Consider the following 16208-nt stretch of genomic DNA (forward strand, 5'->3'; position numbering starts at 1 on the left):
AAGAAAACTAAAATTTTAAAATTTAAATGAAAGTTAATGTGTTTTCAAAAAATTGTGAATATGAAGTAAGGAGTAAAAATAAAATTCTCATTTAAAACTGAACTCACGTGTATTCCTGCATGTTGCTATCAAATGATGATTTCACTCCATATTTAACTTCATTTGTATGAAACATGTCATTAGGATCCCAACCATTCTGAAAATAATAACAAATACATATATTAATAAAAAGACGATACATTCCACAAAAATCTAAAAATTTTTCTATTAAAATTATGCATATTTAGTGTTGAAAACTTCATAAATTGCTTAAATAAAGTGGAATACTAAGTTAACTGTTTCCCCTTTCTCTCTGCATTAGAGCATTAAATCGCTTGCAAGACTACACCACCAAAACTACAACATTGTTTTATGCTTTACAGTTCAATAGAAACCCCTGCAAGTACCAATCAATACAACTTTGATTCAACAGATGAAATTGTTAACTATAAAATTTTTTATATATTTTACAGCAAAACAAAACTCACAGATACTTCATCGTTCCCCAGTTCTGAAAGGCTTTCGTTGTTTGAAACTCCGTCATCCCATGGTTCCAATACTCTCTCTGTCACTTGACCATTGAATTTACTGATTCCAGTGTCCGTGAATGAATCTTGGGGGTAAAATATTTTCTTGCATTACAAACAGTAAATCAGATAGTTTATTATAGTTTTCTTTCATAACATTATGCCATTTTTACTGATCAAAATTCATTAAGCAAATTTACTAATGGTAAAAAAAAATCTCACAAAATAACATATTGAAATAAATTCTATAGTGTGTTTTACACTGAAGAGCTTTCAACATTAACCCCTCAATTTCGAACGACGTACTCTGTACGTTGGGTCCGGACTCTGGATGTCACATTGCCATGGCGGCCAACAGCATCTTGTAATTTTTTAATCCATTATATTTATTCCATGATCTCTGCATGTTTGGTATCATTTGAAAGAGGAATAATGTGACTTTATACAATCATAATTATATTATTTTCATTTATCACATTTTATTGTGAGTAATGAACATTAGCTGCTTAACACATGGGGATTTGTGAAATTATTGTAAAGCGCATGTTTTAGCCTGTTGAGCTAAAACATCCTGTATAATTGTAAAAAGTTTAAGTCCCTTTGAGCTAAATAATTCATTTAGTAGTTCTTTATTACTTCAACTAGGCTGAGTTATAAATCAGATTTTTGGGCCGTGTTAGAAGAGAAAAAAAAAACCAATTTTACCAAAAGTAAAAAAAATTTAGGTAATACAGGTGATACTAAATAATTTTATAAACAAGACATTATAATTTATAAACATAAAAAATTAAAATTTAATAATAATTTAAAGTTATAATTTTTAATAATTTTTTAACTAAACAACTGCAAAAACCGGCGATTCAAATTTTAATCTCCTCCAGGCTTGAGGGGTTAAGAAAGCAGTCATATAGAGTGGTATATAGTACATCTGGAATCAATCACCCTAAAATGACTATTGCTTCTAAACTATCAATACTCATATAAATATATAAGTATTAAAGAAATTTAACATGAGCTTGAGCTAAACACCTGATTTCTAAGCACTTACCACGGGTAACATAATCCAGATCTACATCTACAGCACTGACCATTACAATGTCTTCAATTTTAAAGACCATTTTGTTTGTAACTTCGTCAGGGTTAACCATTGAAGAGAGCATATTGGAAGGACTTCCTGGCTTCTTGAATTCAATTTTATGAACTACTTCAAGAACAAAATCAACCTTCATAATACAAAAAAAATCAAGTTAGGGTATATATATATATATATATAACACTTCCAAATAAATGTTAAAAATCATCATCTGGAATTCAGACAGTGAGACAAATGTGTATGATTCAAAGAGGCATGCATTCTCTAAAATTTTAAAATAAGGCATGTAGCAACTCCTGGATGCAGCATGGCTTTCATTCTAGCATTGTACCATGCAACTATTGCAGAATTAAGGAAATATATTTCTAGGAAAGCAGTGAAAAATGTTTTCTCAACTGCCAACCAACAACCAGAAAGATTGCATCTCTTTCACTAAAGAGGTTCATAACAGTTGAGAATAAAATGTTTGGAAAATAAGTCTTCTGACACCTCAACTCATTAGTTGAGAAATCTAGACTCAAATTTCTTTACGCTTGAATGATCAAATAACAGGTCACAACTATGTATTACTTGATCATTCAGCACCAAATAACCAGTGACATCATATTGCTTTTTCCTATTTTAAAGCTGGGAGTTTTAAAAAAAATATTTGTATGCTTATTAATGAATAAAAAAATATGCTTATTAATGAATAAAAAAATATGCTTATTAATGAATAAAAAAATATGCTTATTAATGAATAAAAAATACCTTTTGGGAAAAAGTATTGAGTATTCCTTCAAACATCTCTCCATTTTTCACTTGCAGCTGTACTATACAACCCTGAATCAAAAGACAAAAGTTTTGAGTGTTTATGTATGTTTATATGAATAAAAATATTTCATTTACAATTTCTACAACAATAAAATATTCAGAAAAACTTTCAAAAAGCATCTTTTAGAGAGACATTGTAAAAAAAATAAAGGTTGGAGTCTAATTTAAAGCTAAATTATTCTGAGGCTGCAAGTTTAGTGATCAAATTGGTTTCTTCCATTTTATAAAAACAAGCATCAACTGCATACCTACCATAAACATTTATAACAAAAAATCTTACCACTAGTGATGCTATAGTGTGTGTGAGCCTAGGATTTGAATAAGCCCCTTCAAACTGAAATGAAGAAAAATTAAAATTTCACAAAAGCAAATACACACACACAAAATGTCCATATTCTCATGAGATATAAGCACAACTTGTATGTACACAGACCAAACTATAGTTATGCATATAAAGCTAAATTATATTGATTTGCAATCCATCTAGATCAGCGTTTCTCCAGCTTATGGTTTAAGAAACAGAGATGGTCTGCATAGATGAGACTGGTGATCCACAGGCACACTTAAAAATTTTATTCTAATCGAATAAAAATTATTAAAAATTGCATGTAACTAATATTAGTGATATTCACACAGATAAGTATTGTTTCACCTTTTTTGACAGTGTCCCCACCTGTTTTCTATGGGTATCAGAAAAATGTCTGCTCTTCAAAGGGTTAAAGACCTGAGTGCTCCATAGAGAGGTACTTTTCACATTGGGAAACCGACTCGTGTTCATGCCGTGAAGTTGGAAAACCACAGACTTGCATGCTGTAAGTTGGTTTACATAGTTTGAGACATCCTAGTGATCCTCGTATTAAAAACTGCATCGAGTTTAACTGATCTAGATTAATGTTTCTTATAAAAATATTTTTGCCAATGGACTGTATTTTGTTCTTGTGCTACCCCTTTCCTCTCTTAACCAGGGACTAGTTAATAAATACTGGGCCCAAGAAATACTGAAAAAATGTTTCGCATCAACTGACGAAACAGCAATTTGATTATTCCCCCAATGTGAAAAATGTTTATTTTGTATTGTATCAAGTGAAAATTTGTATTGCAAGAGTTCGTCTTAACGAGGTTTGACTGTATCAGTACTGATTTGCACATGAGAGCGAATCAGGTCAGAAACTAAAAATTGAAGTAATATTTTTTCTATGGCACACCTAGAATTTTAAAGTAGACTCATCAAACCAGATGTGTTTTTGCCAAACACTCGCTGCCAAGAGGCACCATAATTTTGATAACCAATGTTCAGTATCATAAGTACAATCAAAAGTGAAACACAGTAAATCAAATTATAATGATATAATGATAATAAGTTTTGAAAAGGAACAAATTTCACAAATGATAAAAAAAAAAGAAAACCAAGAATCGCTCACCAATTTCCCAGAAGGTCCCTTCATTGTTCTGTTATTATCTGTTTGTCTTTCAACATTCAACTGATACGCGTGTATAAATTAACTTGTACTTGATTAAGGCTTTAGCTTGAGGATTGCTTTGATGAGATTATTGCACCTGAAAACATTTTTTGAAGTAGAAACGCATTAATTCCGATATAACTCTACTATAGGCATATATATACATATATATATACATTTCTTTATCCGGAAACTAAGTAATGTTTAAGAAAAAATCAGTTATTATTTCAATAGATAAAAAGTGAAATATTACAATGCAACTTCGATAACTTGACACACATACATGCAACTCAACATTTATCATTCGACACAATAGTTGGAATGATAAATGTCGTTGCCACGATGCTAAATACAATGGGGAAAAACCTATCTAACTTGACACTTGATGGCAACATTTCTCACTTAAGTGGACTACAATTTATATCATGTTATTGAGTACTATAACTATACTGTACTATCACTATACTGAGAGTTATTAAAACTCATTTTCAGAAATTGCGCATTTATCAGTTCAAAAAATTTCATGAAATTACTCTTGGGTGATTTAAAATTTTATCTTTCATAGTTTCTGCCGTTTGTTTGTTGATCAAAATACAAATACAAGAACAGGCAAAATACCCAATGAGATGGCTGAGAAAAAGATGCCCATAACATGTCACATATTCTTCCCCAAACCTTTGGGTAGGGTTACCCCTTTTATTCCTATTTGGAACACGAAACCTCAACCTTTGGATTATGGAAGACAGATAGATGCAGGGTTGGTGAAAAAAACCAAAAAACTGGGTTTTTATGTTTTAAATAGTATTAACATTAAAAACAATAAAATTTCTGAAAAATCATTCAAACTTATATTAATTAATGAAAATAAAATGTTTATTAATATAATTAACACTATTCCCATATTTAATTAATCAATAAATATTTCTTATATTTTAACAAAAACCAACTTTTGCAATTTGATTATTTTTTACTTAACTCGATGGATTACTTCGTGCTTGAAAATTCTTTTGTTATTATTAATCATATAATATAAAGATGATTTCTCCAGTTACTTTCAGTATGCTTAATTAGGAAGCTATTTTGCAAAAAGTAATAAAATTTAGGTGAATATAATGTATTTAATGAAGCATAAATAATGCAGATTAATTAACGATGATTTACGATATACAGGGTGATTATAACTAAGGTTCTGATTTCAAAACACTGTAAAAAAAAGGATTGTCAGAATGACTTGAAAATTGACATGAATATTCCTGAAGAAATGGAATTTCATTAAGTAAAAGGGAAAAAATACTTAAAAATGCTAAATTAATGACATCATCCAACACATGGGAAATTTGCTCGCAGAATGGAAACAATAGCCAGTCATGGCAAAATGATAACTTAATTATAGCATTACACTATTTCATAATTCATGGAAACATCACAAAAAGTGAAGGAATTGAATAAATAACTACAACTTACTCAAGAAATGTTAAATATGTTGTCCACTGTGCTCTGGCTATGAGGTGAAAACACAAAAATTCATGTTTAACAACAGATCAGAGTATGCCATGGTCATGATGTGGATGCACTTGCAATTCACCTTTATTAAACCAAATGCGCCCTCACGTTAATATTCCTGAGGAACTTCTAAAATACAGGGGATGCGCTGAAGCTTGCAATTCACCAAAGATTGCAATCCGACCACTGTTCATAACATTTTGAGGTACCCCCCCCCCCCCCACAGCCAGAAGTTGCGAGAGTTAAGGTCAAATGAACTGATGGCCGGCCAGGTGTCGTGTAATCCTGTTACTGTCAAAATGGGTCTTCAGCAGCTGCTTTGCTGGTATTGCAATGTGCATCTTGATAGAAGTTGTTCTATCCACACACTGATGCTGTGGAAGTGCCGAAATAATGTGGCTGTACACAATAGATTATACTGCTGGCCAGGTACAGCATCATTTACTTGCACATTTTGCACTACTTGCACTTTTTTTTTTTTAATTTTAATTTAAAAAATTTTTCTTCTCGCCAAAGAAAATTCCATTGCTTCAGGAGTACCCATGCAAATTTCCAAGTCATTCTGACCAGTACTTATTGTATAGTTTTTGAATCAAAACTTTAATTATAATCACCCTGTATATAGCTGATTATTTTTCATAAATCTGTTACTACTACTATACAGTAGAACCCTGATTAACTGGGCCTAACAGTGAAAGTATAAAAAAAACAACTATTGAAGATTAAAACTGTGAAATATACAGTAGGAGATGTGCTACTTCTTATGGGAAAGAAAATAAATATGTCTGAGGTAATGTAACTACTGGTATACTAGTCTTTGTCTTTTAGGCACAGCTGGTGTCTTTATTGGATTATAGGACCACCTGCCCCTAGCATGATGGTATCACTACTGGTGCTGCTGCTTTGTGAAGGGAAAAAGAAACCTTATGAGGTAATACACCACTACATTTAGATGTGTGATGCAATCCTTATTCATGAATTTGCTAAAGATAGAGCATCAGAATGTAGCCAAAGGTGAGAAAATGTGGTAAGAATGAGACATTTTGGCTTCCGTATATAATTTTAAATAACTAAGATACTTCATATGAAAAAACAATATATATATATCGGGCCATATATATTTATGAGACTTTTGAAAAAAAAAACCACTTACACCATCTTATGCCATTTAAAAATATACCATCAAAATATACCCCAAGAATGTAAAATGTGATAAAAATGAAAAATTTTGGCTAAGAATGAACCAATATGATATTTTTTAAAGAAAAAAATGATATTTAAGCCACTTTTATTTGACTTTTTGAAAAAAAACCGAAATGGTTTTTGGTTTAAACCTTGGTTGTTAAAACCAAGGTTTAAACCAAACAACCCTGGATAGATGTAAATGATGAAATTTTTGAGCGAGAGATGATTGAGAAAGCAAGATTGAAAAGAGGAAAGTTGTTTTGGGCAATTGCACTACTCATTCAGAAAAAACAGGTCTTCCAGCAGCAAATCGAAATATGCTTTTCCCACCTAATTCAAGATTATTCTCAATACAAAAAACTTTTCATTGAAAATCGAAGAACAAAACATTTTTTTATCAATTTGTAGATGATGGAAAAAAGAATTTTTCACAACAATATATAAACAGGCACATTGCATTGCATACATAAACAATTTTCAAAAACTGTCAAAAGTAAAATAAAATCTCGCTAATTTAACATGTTTTTTGATCCCCTTGGGGTGGCAAGTTATCGAGGTTCTACTGTACTTCACTGGGACACTATCATTCAAATCGAGCGAGATTATCTATTGAAATAGATTAAAATTTAAGAAACAATAGTTGACACTTTTGAAACAATAAAGCAATTTTAGAATTCCAGGTGATAATTTAATGATCTTTTCTTCTCAATAATACAGAATTTCATACAAGTTTTCTCATTTGCATGGTCCCAGCTCGGTGGTCTGGGATGATTTTTACATTTTTTTTCCACACAAAAAATCCACTATACTGAGAAGAACCTGTGAACAGTACGATTTGAAAATGGTTTTAACTGGTCAAACATAAAAAAACATAATATGTCCATGATTATCAAATTGCAGTAAAATCATACATTGGTTAAAAGTGGACATAACTATTGAAATACGTTAAAATGGTATTGAAACTGATGTAATAATAGTTTTTAACTGTTTCTTTCATATTAAATTTTAAATAAAAATAAGTTTTACTTTTAATAAGTATCAGAATATTTTTGTTAGAAAACAGGGTTAAATCTATTTTGGCCATGCATAAAACCTGTTTCAACTATATACTGGTTAATATCAGTTTGACCATTTTGAGCAGTTTACCCTTCACCAAATGAGTCTTCAAATGGTCAAAACAAACAACAATTTTCCCACTTGTTTTTCAAAATCAGCTTATGGATATTTTAACTCCATGGCATATTTTCATGTATGATTACGCGGCAGAGATTTTGAACAACATGGTAAAAATACTCTGGTTTTTACTATAATGCCCAAGACCTTGCCAACCCTGATTTGTATTGATTATTTTTTTCTTATTTTTGACTTTTATTATTGCTTGAAAAATTAATTTTATTCAAGTTAACAGTAAGTGTCTTCACATAAATAAAATAACTAAATCTGCACTTGAGTATTGGTACTTTATGCGTTCAGTGATTAACAGGGGTTGACAAATCTCAGGCATCAGGTTGCCATGGCAATTGGAAAATTGATATAGGCAAACAATTTTTTTCATGTAGATCTGCAATAACTGAATTGGAGCCTGAGGACAGCACAAAATTATCAGAAATTATGTCAGCCTATCTGCTAACATGGAAAGGGAATTATAAGTTTGATCATTTTTAACGCACCACAATTTTTTGCAAGCGAGGGAAAATCGGACCTGGACTTACATTGCCAATTCCAAATGGCAGTGTTTGAGTTGCCATTTTTGTACTCAACAAGAGATTGGTGCAACAACCCCTCTGTGTGGGAATCCGTGTGGTAACAATGGTTTTTCTCTTTGTGGTCATAACACTGTCCCTGCATCAGAAAGTTTCTGACAAGGACGAATTTGGCATCGAACTCACGACACTCCCCCTAAACATCCTTTGGTACTTTAGGCAAGTATCTTATCGACCTGGACTACTACTGAACCACACATGTACCTCGTCCATATTGCTCCAAATGAATTGGTACATGTTGGAATGCGTGTATGTGTAACGAACCTAACATGAAGTTTGTTCCTGTGTAACACTAGTTAACCATGTAGTGCTTTCTCATCTGCCATCAATTTTTCTAACTATGAGTGAAGTGTAATGATTGAATAACTGTATCATTGAAGGCCCAGTGCTCTCTGTGGTGAGACCTTTTAACGGGGAGATTAGCTAGCATTCGTGTCTTGAAGTTGGGAAACACAGAAAACTATCTTCAGCCGACCACGACTATGGCAACGGTGGGGTTTGAACTTGGGTCGATCGACCTGAACTACGAAGCCTGAGATCTGTAAATCCCAAACAAGTAAAAAAAATACACTATTCTGGACTGATTTCGTGGAGAAAAAAAATGTTTGGCACCTACAAAATTTTGCTGGTACCCGAATTTTTTTTTATATGTCAAGCCCTACTAATTATGTCTACCAGAGGTGGATTTATGGTTTTGCCTCTTGAAGGCCACTCAAATTTTACTGCCTCTGTCCCACTCTTTTTTAAGGATCCCCTTCAGGGACTGGAGTTCAGCAACCAGGGGAAGTTCAAGAAAAAAAATCTCTACCCCCTGCAAAACCTAATTTTGTTTGACCACGTTTTTCCCAGACAAAAAAAATTGGTTTTTTTTACCCCTTTCACCTCAGATTTGGCATTCTGCGCAGCCCAAAAACCAACCCCTGTGTGCTTAGAAATCCATTGTTTTTTGACCCAGATAGCATCAGTTTTTGTTTCAACAATTTGACTAACAGTGGGGGAGATTTAAATTGAAATATTGTTATTCTCATAACTTCGGACATTATAAACAAAACCTAAATATTGATGCATACAAGGAAAATCTGTCATACATTACAAATTAGAGAAATAATTTTGGAGGAATTAAAAATTTTCACTTCCATTTCAACATTGTATGATTAGAATTAAAAAAAAAAAACTCACTGAAATGGAATTCAGTGAGTTTTTTTTTCAAATAATTCCTCAAAAATAACCACCGGAAAACATAAACACCAATGCTACTCTTAGGAGAGCCTACAATAAAAATGAGTTATAATAAGCCCGATATCCATGTTAAAAAGTTGGCTGAAACATTACCCCGCCCACTCCGCTCTAAGGATAACATGAATCATTATCCGTATTAAAATTCTCTATTCATGAAACCACTCGCTGGACATTGCAACTGAGTATTTACATCAGTGATACAACATGCTCATTATGCATCTCGTTGCAAACAGTAGGGCAATAATAAAATTAAACAATTTCACAACCAAAAAAAAAAATCAAGGAATTCATAATACGGAAGAAAAAATTCAGGATCCGCGAAATTTCAATGGGAAGGTGGGAAAAATGGCTTCCCAAGCATTAAAATAATATTTCACGAGATATTTCTTTGTTGCAAAGGAGGAAAAAAAACCAAAACAAAACAGGATGAGTCTTTACCGTTATTTTTCTCGTCTTTTATAGTTTTAATCCCTTCTTCTTCAAATTTATTACAGTAAAATAAAAGTACACAATTGTGAAAAAAAAAATAATTTCTGCTTCTTTAATGAGCACGGAGAAGGGCTAGAGTTTTTGACCTCTTCTTCGGGAGAAAAACCGGTGAAAAATTTCGTCATCCACCAAGGGAAAAAATAATAATTTCTAAAAGTGTTGATAGAGGGACGTACGCACATGACTTGATTTCAACAGGAATTTATGCCAAGGCCTTTACTCAAATTTGTATTTAAAAGTGAAATACTGCATATTTTATCTTAATGTCGAAGGATTTTTTTAGTTTTTTTAGAATGAAAGCATGTGTGTGAAACTAATCCAAGAGCGAAAGTCGTGTGTGGCGAGAAGACCACTCACGGATAATTGATCATTCACTTTTCTGTTTTCTCACTGTCTTCATCAAAGCCATATTAAAGAATACTTCATTCGTTCCTATTTGTCGTCCGGCCCATTTTCGTTGTCAAGAAGTATTTAGATTACAATTGTGCTGTTAATTTAGAAATGGCCGACGAGAAGAAGAAAGATTTGGCGCTTCTTGAAGAAGACGATGAATTTGAAGAGTTCCCGGCTGAAGGTAATTTGAACTTGATAAATGCGTGTTGCAAGTGTGATATTGTTGATACATGCAAAATACAAGGAAACTCGGATTATGTGTGGTTTCTAGTTCGACTAACCTTTTCACTTCCCCCCCCCCCACGTTCTGCATCCGGGCCCGTAGGTTGAGCTCTTTGGCGCCCCTATAGTGAATTTATAGTTTGATAAAAACAATAAGGTTTGTCCGGGGCTGAAACTCTACCTTTGTAGAAGGCCATGACCCTTTTTGTTCAAGAGTATTTCATGGGGAACAGGTGCTGTATAATCCAGAGATTGGCGATTTCTGGTGACTTTTTTTTCCGGCGCCAAACATGTCTGACGACCTGATCAAAAGTCGCCAAGGCCGTTAGACACTGCGGACGCCGGAAAAAAAAATCGCCAGCATGGAAAACAATAATAAAAACCCATTCAAATATAAAAAATATCATGAAACAAAATATAATAGTATATTTAAATAAACAACGGTCCTGCATGTTGTATAAATAAGCATACTCTAGGCATAAAAAAATTAAAACCCAGACTTTTTCCGGGTATCCAGATTCTTTTAAATAAATAACGAAAATTAAATAAAATAACTAATATTATTAAGAAAAATAAATAAAAATGATACAGCTTTACCGGTCGACGAAAATGTTATCCGGTTCGTGTAATCCTAATGCTGGGAATGAAAAAAACTAAATGGCTGTTCAAACGTTTGAAAAGACGCGCTAAAAACAACTAGCGAAAGGTAATCGGGAATAATCCAAGACAACGACGCTACTGCACAAAGGGAAAAAACGTCGTTATCGCCCGCGCTTTAAGAGCCATCTATAATGGATGGGTAATGGAAGCTTCTGGAAAGAACAATGACAACCCGGCAAAATAAGTGAGAGCACCGATTGGCAGAACTGAGAGCGCCGGCGTTGGCGACTTATAGTGCCCTTGGCGATCTGGATTATATTGGATTATACAGCACGTGTACCATATTATATTTTTTTTAACCTTTCTCTCGAAATATTCTTCAATGTATTTTTAAACTTGTCACTAATTTTTGTTCTTCCGAGGAAATCGAATAATATTGGTCTCTTGTACCATTGATATAAAAAATGTTGATGAAATTTTTTATATCGCTGCTTTTTGTGTGAGACACCAAAGTGTATTGCAATAAATCTCTGCAGATGTTAGAGCATCTAACCAAATTTTGTTTATTATTATTAATCCATAAAATTAATTTTAGGCAAATAAATACTCAAAAAGCATATTTTTTTGGTGCTACTAAAATGCCAATTTAGAAAAGATGCCAACAGCAGCATAAATTTGACGGCACATAATAATGTTCTCTCGATGTAACAATCTCTCTGCAACAATATACAGGAAAGGGGGGCTCACCCTCCACGACTAGGCATGGATGGGAGGGAAATGATTGCCTAAGAGCCCCGTTATGTCTGGAAAAAAAAGAATGTCTTGTAAAATATGGGATGATCCCACATGCATACACAATTGATTGCCACTTATAACTTTTCGCACCAGTGTATTACTAGGGCAGTGTTTCTCACCCGCCAGGCCCTGACATCAATGAAACTGGGTTGTGAGAGGTTCGTTTTTTTTCATTTATGCCCATTTATTTTTTTGCATTGGTCATATGTATGGCTGGGCTTTCCAATCATAAAAAACAGATCAACCAGGCCACAGGCTTCCAAAGGTTGACAACCAATGTACTAGGGTGTAACATCATCATGACTAGGGTTTCATATGATCAATTGGTGAACAAGGAATTTTTTTTAGCATTGCTTTAGGAATGCATGTTTTTCTCCCCTCCCCCATGCCCACAATTTCTACAAACCTAGAATTACGTGTATTTGTTTTAACTGTATAGGACAGGGCTTGACAAAACAGATCATCATGCTGACTGAAAAATCTATGTTACTTAAAATTTTATATATGCGATCGCTATAAGTCTTGTATGGAATAATGTAGACATATTTATTTATTTAGTGTCTTGCTGAAATTATGAAGTCAGCTCAGATATTTATCAATTTGTAAGCATATGATCAGTTACCCCATATTGAAAGTTGATAAATACATTCAGACCTGTCAACTCTCCGGATTTTGGTGGGAGACTGGATTTTTAACTCTTATTCCTGCTCTCTAGATTTGTTAAAATTTCTCCGGATTTTGGCAGAAAATTATATTTTCTGTGAGCTTTCACGTTGTCGTGACGTCAATGAGTACCATCATCGTTAGGAAAAACATCCATAGAGGGCAACCGTGGTCATTTCCGTCAAGCAGCCATAAAAAAAAGTATTGGTGATTGCATTTAAGCAACTGTGTGGCAAAGACGTGATTTTACTGATTTGTTTACTTAGCGTTTATCTGCAATCATTTATCGGGGGATGATCTTGGTTGCCGAAATTCCCAGGTTCGTCATTATGGGGAGGCAGGCGGGGGGGGGGGGACCCCCTCCCGGAAAAAGTTGAAATGATGGCCCTGGAAATTCCTGTATAATCCTTATTGTATTTCATTAACGGCATGGCATAAAAGTTTTTTTGTCAGCAGCTTTGTATTTTGATGTTTGTAATTTCTTTTAAGAGTTCATATAGGGCCTATCCAAGATTATCAATCACTGATAGCATCCACGAAAGGAAACACTTATGTTTTATGAACAGTATATAAATGTGATTTCTCTATTCTGCATGGAAAGACTGACATTGAATTATATTCTGCTCAAGGACAATGCAGAACCTGCCTGGGGAGGGAGGGAGGGGGGGGGGGTAGGAACTTTTTCTTAATAGATGAAGCAAAGAAAATTTCTTTCCAAAAAAATTTTGAATTTTTTTTATCAGTCCCTATGAACGGCGGGGGGGGGGGGGGCTCCTCTGCAGAATGTCCAGATTCCACAAGTTGGCACGTCTGTACATTGTGAAGTTATTAATTTTATTTTACTTCCTCCCTCTAGATTGGACTGCAAAGGAGGAAGAAGGCGAAGATGTGAATGTTTGGGAAGATAATTGGGACGATGATGATGTTGAAGATGAATTCAGTGTCCAGCTGAGGTTCGTTTCATGCATGTGCTACATATTGATTTTTGTTCAGACTAGTTTGTATGCATATGGGTAGGGCGAATGCTTGAAGTCTGTATGCTTTACACATGTTCCAGACATCTGACATTGGTTGTTACGTATGCACACAGTGCCATTCTTAACGCATGGGTCTGCCCGGGCACCTGAGGAGATGAGGAGCCTCAGAAAACTAAGTAGTGAATTTTTTTAGATTTTGCCATGTAGGGCCTTAGAAAAAATCACTTAGCCCAATAGTCCATGATGATCTTAAAACAGCCCTGCATGCACATATGGTTTAGCAAAAGTTTTATATTGTGTCTTAAAAAAAGTTATCATAGTGAAAACTCTTTTTAATTGGTTTGCTAAAGATTTGATGTTTGGTTATAATTATAACTTCATGAATAATTTCTTCTGTTTTATATTTTTATGTACATTGAAATTTATTTTTTCTTAATGTGCAATGGGAACATACAAAGAATGTATAAGCATACATTCCCAGCCAGAGCCACCTTTATATATGGGTCAGGCACCCCTTCAGCTGTTGGCACAGTGTGGGGGGGGGGGGGGAAACCCACGTTTACATTTTAATCAGGCCTGCTAGTCACAAAGCTATATTACACACATTAGAATGCTTAGCGCTCCAAATTTTAGGGGCCATTCATTGAAGATTCCTGGTGTAGATTCAGCTAGGCGCAGTTCAGTAGTCTTTAGTAGGCACAAGAGCAAAGTGTATGTGCTGTTTAGAGGTGACTGTGGTAATTACAGTAGACCCTTTTTAATCCGGCATATATTGGACCTGGATATGCCGGATTACCACAAGTTAGTTGAAAAAACCCATTTAAATAATATAAACTTCAACACCCCAAAGCAGAATGTTTTGCATTGTTCTGCAACAAAAGTGGAAAACAATGCAAAACATTCTGCTTTGGGGTGTTGAAGTTTATATTATTTAAATGGGTTTTTTCAACTAACTTGTGGTAATCCGGTATATCCAGGTCCAATATATGCCGGATTAACAAGGGTCTACTGTAATTACCACAGTCACCTCGACTGAGTGGTAATGTTCTAGGGTAAAAATCCCCTTACTAGTGTTTTTTACACTTTTTCTTATCTTTCCAGATTGTTCTGCAGTGGCACTGATTGTTCTGAAACATATGTCACAGATTTTAACATATTCTGCTTTGGGGCTTCAGCACATAGACATGCCAGTAACATGTTTTCTTCCTCTACACTGAGAAAAAACACCAGATTACTAAACAGGCTGGGCTATTGAAAGTCTACTGTTATCTGTTGTCCATTATATCTCATTCAGTTCCTGCTGAAAAAACCCCCATAGCTTGACAAATTGCAAAAAGACCTAGATGCCAAAACAATTTTTCAGGTGTCAAATATATTTTTTCCACAGAAAAGAGGTCAATAATATTTCTCTCAACTTTCCAAGACAGTCTATGTCTTTGTTATAGGTAGATATGCTGATATAAATTCCAAAAATTTTGTATTGTCCTCGGATTCTGATTTAGTGACCACGCGTAGAAAATTTTGAACGCCAATGTAAATTTCTTTGTAGCCATGGCGACTTGGTGCTTGTCCAGCCTTGGCATGGATGGATACGGGGGGCGGGGGGGAAGCAGTAAGTGTAACCACATTTCTTCCATTCAGCAAAAAAAATTATATTATGAGCATAGGTGGGAAAGTGGAGATGGGACATTCGTCCCCTCCTTCCCGTTTACTATATACACCCTCAGTAATTTGCCTTCTTTCCCGTTCGAGGAGCTTGTATCTGTTAATTTGGTCTAGATTTTTTTTAAAGTGGTTATTCTATCTGTTGTAGACAGATGTGAATGGTTTTTGCGACAGGAGTGTTATTATTTTTGTATTTTGGAATAAGGACATTTGGAACAAAAACCCAATTACTTTATTTGCTCACAATCCCTCGCTTCAAAATTTCACTGGGCCCTACTCAGTGAAATTTTGGTAGAGAAATATTCTTTTGAAGTGTTTTTTTTAATATTCTGCTCAGATAAGGTTATTTGAAAGAAAGTTTTTATCCATGAAATGCTTGCTGTAATTTTGTGTTCTTTCAAGAATTTTGAAATAATTTCTAGTTATTCTGATTTTCAGTTACTGTTTTCTCATCTATTTAGGCACGAGTTGGAAAAACGTGGCCATAAGGTCAATGGCGCAGGTGAACCCATGAAGTCTTAAAAGATGGCTGTGTGAAATGTGTCTTTCTTTGAATGTATTTTTTAAATTAAAGGCTTGTTGCTATTTTTTTGTTGAAAATTTGAGTTTTGTTCTTTTATCGCCTATGTAACTAATTTAGAGCTACTTGGGGGGGGGGCATCAGAACCTAGCTGCGAATTACACAAGCTCCACATTTTTGTATATGATACAAAAAATATGATGTACGTAGAGCTTCGAAATGCTCCGTATCATTTGCTGGCATCCGAATTAAAAAAAAAAAG

The 16208-nt window shown here is 34.1% G+C and overlaps 2 protein-coding genes across 4 annotated transcripts in view; one reads left to right on the forward strand and one right to left on the reverse strand.

Moving 5' to 3' along the window:
• LOC149076569 (uncharacterized) overlaps positions 1–10218 on the reverse strand; it is a 26703-nt gene extending 16485 nt beyond the window's left edge. The window contains exons 1-7 of one of the 3 annotated variants that reach the window (XM_089244152.1): positions 10061–10218; positions 3894–4029; positions 2753–2806; positions 2410–2481; positions 1615–1789; positions 528–652; positions 108–196 (exon numbers count right to left, since the gene is read on the reverse strand). In XM_089244152.1, the coding sequence (XP_089100278.1) occupies positions 108–196; positions 528–652; positions 1615–1789; positions 2410–2481; positions 2753–2806; positions 3894–3917 (539 nt within the window). In that variant the 5' untranslated portion in view covers positions 3918–4029; positions 10061–10218. Of the gene's footprint in view, positions 1–107; positions 197–527; positions 653–1614; positions 1790–2409; positions 2482–2752; positions 2807–3893; positions 4030–9715; positions 10018–10060 lie in introns of those variants that run through there. The other 2 variants (XM_089244154.1, XM_089244153.1) reach the window with 2 other exon arrangements.
• Positions 10196–16026, forward strand: Sem1 (Suppressor of exocyst mutations 1). Its single transcript, XM_089244156.1, has 3 exons — positions 10196–10685; positions 13641–13737; positions 15888–16026. The coding sequence occupies exons 1-3, from the start codon at positions 10613–10615 to the stop codon at positions 15946–15948; spliced, it is 231 nt and encodes a 76-aa protein (XP_089100282.1). The 5' UTR covers positions 10196–10612; the 3' UTR covers positions 15949–16026.
• The last annotated feature ends 182 nt before the right edge of the window (positions 16027–16208 follow it).

This window comes from Pholcus phalangioides, unplaced genomic scaffold (genome assembly GCF_987345545.1).
Source record: "Pholcus phalangioides strain wild (caught in Gottingen) unplaced genomic scaffold, Ppha-v1.0 ptg000015l_1, whole genome shotgun sequence".
In the NCBI taxonomy this organism is placed as follows: Eukaryota; Metazoa; Arthropoda; class Arachnida; order Araneae; family Pholcidae; genus Pholcus; species Pholcus phalangioides.

Bases quoted from the DNA above. Each gene is read 5' to 3' on its own strand.
- Sem1 (XM_089244156.1), top strand. From the start codon at position 10,613: ATGGCCGACGAGAAGAAGAAAGATTTGGCGCTTCTTGAAGAAGACGAT. The intron at 10,686-13,640 runs GTAATTTGAACT...TCCTCCCTCTAG, and splicing joins TGAAGAGTTCCCGGCTGAAG to ATTGGACTGCAAAGGAGGAA. The intron at 13,738-15,887 runs GTTCGTTTCATG...TCATCTATTTAG, and splicing joins GAATTCAGTGTCCAGCTGAG to GCACGAGTTGGAAAAACGTG.